This window comes from Mastigoproctus giganteus, chromosome 7 (assembly GCF_048544385.1).
Source record: "Mastigoproctus giganteus isolate SK-2022 chromosome 7, ASM4854438v1, whole genome shotgun sequence".
Taxonomy (NCBI): Eukaryota; Metazoa; Arthropoda; class Arachnida; order Uropygi; family Thelyphonidae; genus Mastigoproctus; species Mastigoproctus giganteus.
Window position 1 is genome coordinate 164,171,314 of NC_143581.1, and position 12,920 is coordinate 164,184,233.

The window sequence follows — 12,920 nt, forward strand, 5'->3', positions numbered from 1 at the left end:
TTGCCTGACCAATCTGATTAGATACTATGATACAGTAACAAAGGAACTGGATGCAAAAATTAATTTTGATATCATATATTAGGATTTCAGGAAAGCTTGTAATAGTGTTACACAAAAAGATTGCTGTAGAAATGAGAGCATTATGGCATTAAGGACAAGTTACTTGTCTGGATAAAGATATAGTTGAGTGGGAGAAGACAGAGTTGTTTTTGATGGACACTGCCCTTTATGGACTAATGTTATTATTGGGCTCCCAAGGATTCAGTGCTGGGCTGATAGTTGTTTCTATATTTATTAATGATATTGATGAAGGTATATCAGGCTTAATGTCTAAAGTTTGCAGATAATACAAAAATTGGCAGAATGATTAAGATAGTAATGATGGTAAGCTACTGCAACAAGATCTAGAAAAATTAGGCACATGGGCTGAGAAATATCAGTTTAAATTTAACATAAACAAAGGCACAGTACTGCATATGGGTAGCAGTATTGCCAGATTAACATAACAACTGTGTGGTACTATTCTGTGAATAATGGAAAATAAAAAAGATCCAATAGTAATTTGCACATATAGATTGAGCAGTGAACAGAGGCTACCAGGACAACTTATAGGGATTTGTCTATGATATACAGGAACATTGCTAGCAGGGACTAGGAGATGATTATTCCCTTGTATAAGGTAGTGGTTAGGCCATATCTTGAGTACTGCATATAGGACTGGAGGCCTTATTTTAGGAAGAATGTAGATCTGCTGGAACAGGTGCAGAGAAGGACAACAGGATTGAAAGGAACAAAAGGGTAGTCTTACCAAGACAGGCTTCATTTCTGTGAATTGCAGCATCTGGAGACTAGGCACCTGCACAGTGATCTGATTGAGGTGTTTTAAGCCTTTGAATGGATTGAGCAAGCTCATTGCTGATGACATTCTTCCTCTTGCTCAGACTACACACATAATGGTACATGAATTCAAATTGAGGAAGGATGGTTGCAGGATAGATGTGCAGTGGTTTGCCTTCAGCCAGCAGGTAGTTGCCTGTTGGAACAAAATTCCATGTGTTGTTGTAGAAGTGTGAACGAGTTGAGGGTTATTGCAAATTAAATATTGGTGTTAATTTTCAAGTGTCTTATTTTGAAATGTCATTGTGAGATATATTTGTATCATTATTATTTTTGCAGAACTAGGCTTTATAACAGTACAGACATCTTAAGCTTATGCAATTTTGATTAGATCTTATTTCTGTGATCCTCTGTGCCTGTAAGAGATGTGGCTTACTAAGATTTGTATTTTAAGTGAAGAAATGATGTAATTAAAGATTATACTTAAAATCTATTAAATAATACATTTATTATTAAATTTAATAGAATTGTTTCAATACAAGAAATTCTCTTTTTTAAGCTATTACTGGAAGTGTTAAATGATGCAAGAAAGCAAGCTTATAAAGCATTAGCCAATAGAAAAGAAAAAAAAAAAAAAAGAAACCGACACACTTCATCTATCCATACTCCAAGAATTTATCTAATTCTTCCTTTAATTTATTCACACCACTTACTTCCACAACAACGGATAGAAGTTTGATTCAGTGATCAACCACCAGCTGGCTGAAGGCAAACTTTGACACATCTGTCCTGCAACCATCCTTCCTCAGCTTGAATTTATGACCACGCATGTGTGTGGTCTCAGCATGAGGAAGAATGCCATTAACATTTAGCTTACTCAATCCATTCAAGTCCTTAAACAACTCAATGAGATCTCCTTACATGTGCCTAGTCTCCAGACACTGCAATTTGCAGGACAACCTTTCTGGGTAAGAGCAACCTTTTGTTCCTTTCACCAATATGGTTGCTCTTCTCTGCACCCATTCCAGCAGATCTACATCCTTCCTAAATTGGGGCCTCCAGACCTGTATACAGTACTCAAGATGTGGCCTAACCATGGCCTTGTACAAAGGGATAATGACTTCCAACAAACCCCATGAACTGCCGTGGCAGCATGTCTGCATTGTTGAGAGAATTTTATATCTGACTGCTCAATACCCCAGGTCTTTTTCATTTTCCACTACCCTGAGTGCAGTACCACACAGCTGATAAGTTACACTCAAGAATTGCTGCTATCCATATGCAGCACCTTGCATTTGTCAATGTTAAACTTTAATTGCCATTTCTCAGCCCATCAATGCAATTTTCCTAAATCTTGTTGCAATAGCATACCCTGATGACTGTTGTTAACGACTTTGTCAACATTTGTATAATCTGCAAACTTAGACATTAAGCCTGATATACCTTCATCAGTATCATTGATAAATATTAAAAACAACAATGGATCCAGCACTGAACCCTGGGGAACTCCACTAATTACATTAGTCCATGAAGAGCAGTGCCCATTGATAACTACTCTGTCTTCTTCCACTTAACCATCCCTTTATCCATAGTAGTAGCTTGCCCTCAATGACACATTGCTCCAGTTTGTACAGCAGTATCAAAAGTCTTCATGAAATTCGAGTATATGATATACAAAATTATTTTTTGCATCATAGTAACCTGTGAGATTTGTTAGACAAGACCACCCCTTGATAAATCCATGCTGAGATTACAGTATAATGGCATGCCTGTCCAGGTGACCCTACATTACTTCTTTAACCAGCAATTCTATTAATTTCCCTGGAACAGACGTTAAGCTAACAGGTTTGTAATTACTCATCACCTTTTGATCCCCTTTATAAATTGGAGATACATTTGCACATCTTCAGTCCATAGGGACCTTCTCCAAATACAAGGATGCTCTCATAATTATGGCTAACAGTTTGCCTACCTCCTTTGCTGGCTCCCTTAATATAATTGTATAGATTCTGTCTACACCAGGTGCCTTTTTTATGTCCAGCTTTAACACTTTCTCCTTCACTTTCCTTTCAGCTATCATAAAGTCATTTAGCTCCACACTGGAGTTTGATAAACTTCTGGCATCCCCCCCCTAAAGAATTTCTTATGTGTGAATGTAGATGAAAAATACCTATTGAATTTGCCAACAACATCATCAACAGTTACCATTGGCATCAAGTGGACAAATGTGTCGCCGACTGGCTAGCCAGATGGGTAAAGTGCCTGCCTGTCAACCCAAAGGTCGCGGGTTCGAATCCCACCTCGGGCTTGGATTAGAGTAAAATGCAAAAACTTTGGGAGGTGCATTATAGCCACAGAAGCCGATGTGCCAACAACTAACAAAAAAAAAAAAGAAAGAAAAAAAAAGACAACTGTGTCAATATAAGAATAGAAGTCTTTGCCAGAGACTTCTTATCTGCTGTAGCTTGCCTAACCAATTTTGTCACTTCGTTACAGACTAGTTTATACAGGGTTATTCAAAATGAAGTCCGGGGTTTCAAACATTTCCTGTACACACATGAGCAGACATAGCAAGAAAGAAATATTTCCAGAATGCAAGTATAGTAATGAAGTTTTTTTACATACCTCATAAATGTTCAATGTGAGAGCCTTTAGTGATCCGGCAGACATCAACTCGGAAAAGGAATTCTTCCCACACACGGCTTAGTAAGCCAGGAGTGATGCTGTCAATGATTTTGGTGATCCAAGCTTTCAGTTCTGGTATAGTCGCAGGTAAGGGAGGCACAAAAACGTTATCCTTTACGAAACCCCACAGGAAGAAATCGCATGGCGTTAGGTCGAGAGACCAAGGCGGCCAGGATTCGATCTGCTGATCTGCAGCACTTCCATGTCCGATCCATCGCTGCGGTAAATGGCGGTTTAAAAAATTCCGGACTATGTGATGGAAGTGACATGGGGCACTATCTTGCTGTAGGATGAAGTTTGCACTATCGTCCTGTAGTTGGGGTAGAAGCCATAAGCATAATAAATCCAGATAAATCTCCCCAGTCACAATCTTTTCACAAAAGTAAAATGGACCGTAAACTTTCCTTTGAGATATGGCGCAAAAGACATTTACTTTTGGAGAGTCCCGCTCGTGTTCCACATGTGTATGCGGATTTGATGTCCCCCAAAATCGCACATTCTGCTTATTCACTTTCCCCGACAAATGGAAGGTCGATTCATCAGAAAAAATCACTCTGTCAGCAAACGTGTCATCTTGTTCCATGCAGCTCTGCAGTGCAGTGCAAAAGTTACTCCTCGTGCACAGATCATCTGGTTTCAAAGACTGCAACAGGGTTAGACGATATGGTTTCATTACTAATCGCTTCTGCAAAACACGCCAAACTGTAGTTTGTGGGATGTGAAGGTCTTTGCTTGCCCTCGTAGTGGATTTCCTTGTGCTCCTTAGAAAAGTTTCCCTAATGCGTTCCACATTAGCATCTGATACGGGCGAGCGACTGGGACTTTTTCCCTTGCACAGACATCCTGTCTCCTTAAACTGCGTATACCATAGTTTAATTGTCTTGTCCGTCGGCGGATCTTTCTTAAATTTTTACCGAAAGTGGCATTGCACAATGGTAACAGATTTACTTACATGAAACTCCAACACAGTAAAAGCTTTCTAATTACGTTCCGAAGCCATGTCGCAACAGAGCGGAATTGGCGTCACAGGCAAACGAACGACTGCATGGCGGTATGCGTCCAACGCCACCTGGTGGTTAACTGTGCAGCATACCAAACATTGCGAGCGTGGGAACGATACTTGAGATATTATGCGTTCTTTCGAGATGGCTACAAATGATTGACACATGCGCTTTCCCAAAAAAAAAAATTCTGAAACCCCAGACTTCATTTTGAATAACCCTGCATATATCATAGACTTCTGTATCACCTGATAATTTATGTGCATCCCACAAATTTTTCTTCTCTGCCACAAGTCTTATCAGTTCATCTGATATCCATCCAGAGTTCAACAATTTACAAATTTTTCTTCTCTGCCACAAGTCTTATCAGTTCATCTGATATCCATCCAGAGTTGAACAATTTACAAATTTTAAAACTTAAAAGAAACAAAAATTAAAAATGACAATGATTATTCTCATATTTGTTTGTACAAGGTGATACGAGGGGGTATCAGAAAGTTCATACCCTTACAAGGTGAAACTTCACAGGAACTTTAATCCTTTTCCATATACTTTCTATGTATAGTAATGCATTTCTCCCATCTGTGGATCAGTTGTTTAATGCCTTGATCATAGAAGTCTGCACTTTTTGCTTGAAACCACGATTCCACTTCATTGATGACTTCCTGAGATGAATCAAAGCTGTGTCCATGCAATGGTGTCTTAATTTCTCGAAACAAAAAGTCTGATGGTGCTAGGTCAGGAGAATAGGGTGGGTGCTGCAGTAGCACAAATTCAACAGTTGGCGAGAACATTGCCTCTGCAAAGGTGTCAGCAATCTTGGAACCCATCATGCAGACACCTTACATGTGCAGATGGTCATGTAAAATGCTGTGGGCAGACCCATAACTAATTCCCACTGCATTTGCCATGAAATGAATTGTCACACGTCTCTCACTCAGCACCAGCTGCTCAACCTTTGCAACCATCTCATTGTCTGCGGATGTTGGCCTTCCTTCTCTTGGCTTGTCAAAGACACTTGTATGACTGCACTGGAACTCCTGTTTCCTCTTTTTTACAGTGTCATAGGATGGACAATTCTGCCCATACACAGCTTTCATTTCTTCATCAATTTCCTGAGATTTCTTGCCCTGCAAATGCAGGAACTTGATCACTGCTCGATACTCCACTTCGTCAACCATAGCATCCTTCCTCAGATTCTGGGCTCCACCGCTGGTGTACGATCACCTACAGGATGAAATTTCATATGGTAGTTATTGAATATGTAGACAACTTATATTAAAAACAGCTTCTTCCTACTGATGTTTTATCTAGATCATGGTACGAAATTTTTGATACCCCTTTGTATAAATAAAAATTAAAAACAAGAATGATTATTCTCATTTTTGTTTGTCAGCATATCCACAGTCCTCCTGATATTCAAGGGAAGAATTATTTAACCTTCATTCCCCCTGAACATGGCACATCCTATCAGATAGGTGCTATTGGGTAGGTTCCTCCTAAAAGAGATGCTGCCTACCATTCAGGCTCTTGATTGTGATTTTACAAATTCATCAAAGAGGATATAGACACAAATTCCTACAAACTGCCTCCTAGTTAAGGTGTGTATCACAGTAAAACTACTGAGCTTACTTAGTATTCTTAATATTCCTTGATAGTCTCGTATGTGTTGTATGATCCAGTGGCATTCTTATAGTGTTTTGGGGTTACATGAAGGTGCATTTATTTATTTATTTTTTTCCTGAAATTTATTATTACCTAGCAAAAATAATTTCACTTTCTGATATTTTGTAATCAAACAAAGTTAATATATTACATGTGAAATACTGGCATGCTGACCTTTTAGAGATGGACTGAAATTTGTAACCAAATGATGGAGATTTAAATGAACTGTAAGATTGGACTATCTGCACACTTTAGTATTAGTAGTTCCAGTTGATGCAAGAAAGCAAGCTTATGCAGCTTCAGGAAAAAAGAGAAAAAGAAAAGTTCCATGTCACTTCTAGATTCCCTCTAATAATTTTACTAGTTCTTCCTTGAATTTATTCAGACTGTCCACTCCACAACACCAGATGGAAGTTTGTTCCAACAATAAACTACCTGCTGGCTGAAAGAAATTTCCACACATCTGTTCTGAAACCATGCATCCTCAATTTAAGTTTATTCCCCTTCATGTGTGTTGTCTCAGCAAGAGGAAGGATGCTATTGGTATTTAGCTTACTCAATCCATTCACCTCCTTAAACGCCTCAATCAGATGTCACAAGTGCCATGTCTCCAGATGCTCTGATTTTCAGAACTGAAACCTTTCTTGGAAAGAGAACCCTATTCTCCTCATTAATCTTTTTGCCCTTCTCTGCATCTGTTCCAACAGATTCATGTCTTTCCTAAAATGAGGCTTCCTATCCTGTATGCAGTATTCAAGATGTGGCTTAACCATTGCTTTATACAAAGATTTTTTGAGAGAGAGAGAGAGAGAGAGAGTGTGTGTGTGTTGTAAGAGCAGAAATGCATAATTTAATGACAATGTTCAGTTTTCAGAATTCAATTGCTTAAGCCAACTAAAGGAGTTGAATGTAATCCTTCTATTAAATAACTTTACACAACTGAGTATATACAGTCAATATAACAACCACCCAGGGGAATGAGAAAATGGTCGTTATATCGGAAGGCCATTATATCGATTGTTCATAAAATAGCATTAGGATAATGAAATTGGCCAGGACCATCCACATAGGACGTTATAAATTTTTCTTCTTTGCCACAAGTCTTATCAGTTCATCTGATATCCATCCAGAGTTGAACAATTTACAAATTTTAAAACTTAAAAGAAACAAAAATTAAAAATGACAATGATCATTCTCATATTTGTTTGCACAAGATGATAAGAGGATGTTAAAAAGAGGGTCGCTATAAAGAGCTTCAACTGTAAATATAACCAAAATGTTTATAACTACTCACTTTTATACCCCCAATTTGAATATTATCTCTGGCCTATGCCTTGAATGGTATTTTGTAGAAGGCTGCATACTGTATACAGGGTGTCTCAAAAATATTGGTACAAACGTTTAGGGGAGGTAGGTAACATCTAAAGTAATGTGAATCGCATAGGAACCCATAACTGGAAATGTCACGGGAAAGTAGTAGCAGAAATGACACAAGACAGTAATTAGTGGCAAACATTTATTTGACATAATATTAACAATGGAGTATGAGATGCGATGCATTCGTGACACCGTCACAGCATGGATTGGCGGACACGGTCAAACACACCTGGAGTTTCTTTGACAGTAGCAGCAGCGCAGACGAGTCTCGCCACGAGATCCATTTCCGTCTCCACAGGCGATTCATACATGATAGATTTGAGGGCCCCCCCACGAAAGAAATCAAGGCTCGATAAATCAGGTGAGCGTGGGGGCCAGGCAACGTGTCCACCACGGCCAATCCATCAACACCCAAAATGCCTGTTCAAATGGTCATGAACACACCTTCCATAATGGGCAGGCGCCCCGTCATGTTGAAACCAAATGCTTCATCTCACATTTGCTGGAACATCGTCAAGTAACCCTGGTAGAACTCGTTCAAGAAAGATCCGATATTTAGCGGAGTTCATGCGGGATGGTAACAGGTATGGACCGACTAAGCAGTCACCGACCATACCTGCCCACACATTTATTGCGAAGCGATGTTGCGCTACATGGGGGTGCATACCATGTAGGGGCCCCTCTGCTAATCCATACACTAGGTGCATGTGTGCCAGCTCACAGTTCGCATATCGATGCATGCTGTTCGTGCGGCGACTACTGCTTGAATGAGTAAACCAGAAATTTTCCCTCTCAAGAACTGATGAACAGCGCCGTGTACTGACTTACGGTGACGTTTCCAGTTATGGGTTCCTATGCGATTCACATTCCTTTAGATGTTACTTACCTCCCCTAAACGTTTGTACCAATATTTTTGAGACACCCTGTATATGGTATTTTGTAGAAGGCTGTTTATCAAGATCATTGATTTATTTGTTTATTATAGGAGTCACATTTAGAATGATGATGGTAGGATAAAAATGGGTAAATGTAAAAACTCAGGAAAATAATGGGTAATATGCTAGTCTGTTGCACTTTCATGGAGGGATCTTTTAACAAGTTATCACAGTCAAATAATGGTTCCTAAGATTGGAAGTTTGTAAAGGCTGTTTATAAATTGAGATTTCTCTGCTTTGCTTCACTAAGTTTAGAGCAGCCTTGTTTAGGTCATTGAAATAGTTGAATTGTTTGTCATTAATGAAGTATTTTGAACAATTGTTATGATTTTTTATTATAAATATTTTCCTCTAGTGAAATATCCCAGAATATTCTTTTCCTTAAAAAGTTAACATGCTATAATTCCAAAAAAGAATTCTAGCGTGTTAACTCCTGAATGATTAGAATTTCAAAATTGTGCCTATTAGTGTGCTTGTGCACACATGCACGCACACACTCACACAACATGCATTAGTGTGTGGGTGCATGTGAGTAGTAGTAGTGGCGGCATGTGATGCAAGAAAGAAAGTGTATGAGCTTATGCAGCATCAGCCAAAAAAAAAAATCACACCATTCCCTCCAAATGCCTGTCCAGTTCCCCCTTAAATTTATTTAACCTATCAACTTCCACAATGACAGATGGAAGTTTGTTCCAGCAATTAACCACCCGCTGGCTAAAGGCAAATTTCCACACATCTATTCTACATCTGTTTTTTCTTAATTTGAATTTATGCCCCCTTAGGTTCATAATCTGAACAAGTGGAAGGATCCCATCAGAATTCAGCGTGCTCAACCCATTCAAGGCCTTATACACCTCAATCAGATCACTTTGCAAGTGCCTAGTCTCTAGCCACTGTAATTTGCAGAACTTAAGCCTCTCTTGGTAAGAGGATCCCTTCATTCTCCTCACCAATCCCATGCTGTGTCTGAATTATTGCTGCAGTCTTGTCTAAATGATCCTGCAATGCATCTTTAACCAGTGACTCCATTATCTTACCCAGAACAGAAGTTAAACTAACTGGTCTGTAATTACTTGTGTCACACTTCGATCCCCCTTTGTGAATTGGGGATACATTTGCACATCTCCGGTCCCTGGGGATCTTCCCCGAGTCCAAGGATGCTCTCATAATTACGGCTAAGGGCTTGCTTAGTTGGTTTGCTGCCTCCTTTAATATAACTGGATAGATCCCATCCACCCCAGGTGCCTTTCTTATGTTTAACTTCAGCAATTTCTCCTCCACTTTGCTCTCAGTTATTACAAAATCATTAAGCACCCTGCTACAATTTGATAACCTTGTGGCATTTTCAAACCTTAATAACTCCTCATGTGTGAATGTAGATGCAAAATACTCATTCAGTTTGCTATCTGAGCAGGATCATCAACAGTCGAACCATCGATATCAAGTGGACCAATCAGATTCATCCTCTTCCTTTTAGCGTTTATATAAGTAAAGAAATTCTTGCTGTTTTTCTTAGCATCTTTTGCCAAAGATTTCTCGTAATCTGCCTTCGCCTGCCTAACCTCCTTTGTGAACTGATTACAGACCAGCTTATATCTGCCATAGGCTTCTGAGTCGCTTGATAATTTATATGCATCTCATGCATTTTTCTTCTCTGTCACGAGTCTCATTAGTTCATTTGATAACCATTTAGGCCTAAACCTTGAACAATATTTCTTAATAGGTATGAAACTTTTAGTAGCTTCCATGATTAATTCCTTGAATGCTCCCACTTAGAATTTACTGTTGGTAACATCGTCAGTTGATCCCACTGTACAGAATTTAAAAACTGTCTGAGACCTCTGTAGTCACCTTTACAAAAGCAAAATCCTTCCTTTTACCCCTGATGGTAATTATATCTTTAAGTAAATCCCACATCGGTACACTGTGATCACTGCCACCTAATGGTTCCTTTATCTGCCAATTCTTAATACACGAATGATCACTGCTGATAACCAGATCAAGAGTATTACTGCCTCTGGTTGCCTCTCGAACATGCTGCTGCAGAAAACAATCATCCAATAAATCCACAAAAGTCTTACTAGTGTGTGAGTGACCAATCCACAAGTTCCAGTCAGTATCTGAGAAGTTAAAATCCCCCATTATTAGACATTCTGATTTACTAGCACACTCTATTTCTCTGTACAATTGTTCATTGTACTCATTCGAGTCATTAGGCCTATAACACACTCCTACTCTTATTTTTGCTTTCACAGTGCTTATGTCACACCAAACTGTAGCTAGCTAAATATTTCCATGAATTGAATTGAACTGAATTGGCATTTGAAGTGATTATCTGTAGCTAAATATTTTCAATTTCAGTCATCATTATGGGTCTGTCTTGAATGTAAAAAGAAAGTGGAATTGGATCAGCAGAAGAGGCCTGTTGGACCAGTTTTTCTGGTAAGTGTAAATGAATTCTTTGTAAACAGTAAAATTTTCCAGTTTTATTTATAAACTGAATTAAACCATCATACCTATGTATTATTGTCAGCCATCCATATATTCTACTAGCATATCTGCATTTTATGAATGCTTTCCTTTCCTTGTGAAAAGAATTACTAGGAAACTTCCAGTAGGTATGTGTGCATTAGAGACTAACAAAATTCAAAATAAAATGAAGAGGAAGTACTACCACTAGTAGATTTCATCATCTCGCCATACAAAATGTTCTGTCACAGGGTCAAACTTTATTACTGCCGTTGTGTGGTTTATTCAAACTATTGGTGCAAATATACAGTTCATTTTTAGTAAGAGGGAAACCACTGTCAATTTCATTATATAGTTTTTCTTTTAAAAAAATGATAATGTTCTTAATTCAACTGCCGTTGTGTGGTTTTATTCAAACTATTGTTGCAAATATACAGTTCATTTTTAGTAAGAGGGAAACCACTGTCAATTTCATTATATGGTTTTTCTTTTAAAAAAATGATAATGTTCTTAATTCAGCAATGATGGCATTTACATTTGTAGTAAAAACTGTGAAATAATAAAAAGTGGGCACACGACAGGTGCCCCACTTTTTTTTTATTCTGCTTGAACAGTGCCAATATTTCATATTTTCTTAATTGATTTCAATACTTATCTTATGTAACTTTTTAACTTTTAAAAAATATTAAAATTTTTAATACCCAAATAAAATTTTTTATTTTATTTTCAAAAATATATTAATTTTGCTAAAAAAAGTAACATATTAGCCATAAAAAAATTAGAAGTCTTAGTCATTTTCTAATTTAAAAGACTAAGTGCATGAAATTTCAAACTGCGTATTGTGCTCGTATTTTTTGCTTATGTCTATAAATATTAAAAACTTGAAACATTATGTGTATTCAATACTATTAGTTCCATTTTCATTCTTATTTTAAATTTGGCAACCTTCAGAGCATGTGAAATTTGAAACTATGTATGTTGGTTCCTTGCGAAGTAATGGCTATTTCGAGAGAATACCAGGTTTCTTGTTTTCTTATGCTATGTAAACAGATCTTTCAAAAATAACTAGTGTAACAAAATACAGTAAACCCTCGCTAATCCAGTTACAGTTAATCCGAATAAAAATATGAAAAATTCTGTTCACAGTTGAATACTTTGAAAGACACACGGGATTTAGGAGGGCAGATGAATCACTCAGGCTGCATGTTGATTGACTGCATAGAGAGAGATGGAACATACATTACATTGCCTTGCATGTTGTTCAGTATTGTTGACTCTGAGTCAGACGGATGTTATTGCTTATATCACTTCATTTGGATACTACTTTATACATATCTATGTACATAAGTTAACATATTTTATATAATTATGGGTTCTAAAGAATTGAAAAGTGGAATAAAAAGAAAACACGTTACTTTAACTACCATTAACAAGCTCAAAGTGATAAAACAACTTGAAAATGGTGTTTCTGGGAAAAAAAATTGCAGATCATACTGTGTGGTACTATACTCAGTGTAGTGGAAAATGAAAAAGACCTAGGGATATTTGTGCAGTTAGGTATTAAATTCTCTGAGCAGTGCTGATAGGCTGCCCAGAGAGCTCGTGGGTTTTTGTTATTGATACACAGGAATTTGCTAGCGCAGGGATAAGGAGGTGATTATCCCTTTGTACACCCCTCGACGTGGGCACCTGTATGTGGTGAGGGTACCTCCCAGTGATGCTGCTGGACTTCCAGACTAGCATCACTGGGATCCAATGCCCACAGCCCAGGTTCCAGGCTTACATCAGTGGAATCCGGCGTGTTTGCCGTGCGCTGCGACCAGTGGAAATTCGGAAAGGGGGATCCTGGTGGTTGAGGGGCCCAGCTTCAATACACCACTTTGGCCCCTGCTTCGACAAGACGGGAGGTCCTGGAAGGCCCGGCTAGGATCAATCGGCTAGTAGGCTCGCC

The 12,920-nt window shown here is 38.3% G+C and overlaps 1 protein-coding gene across 3 annotated transcripts in view; it reads left to right on the forward strand.

Annotated features, from left to right (window-relative positions):
* Nucleotides 1–12,920, forward strand: part of LOC150083311 (protein FAM193A-like) — a 359,376-nt gene that overhangs the window by 74,561 nt on the left and 271,895 nt on the right. For all 3 annotated transcript variants that reach the window (XM_090377966.1, XM_090377967.1, XM_090377969.1), the window contains exon 4: nucleotides 10,862–10,942. In XM_090377966.1, coding sequence (XP_090234092.1) covers nucleotides 10,862–10,942 — 81 coding nt within the window. The remainder of the gene's footprint in view (nucleotides 1–10,861; nucleotides 10,943–12,920) is intronic.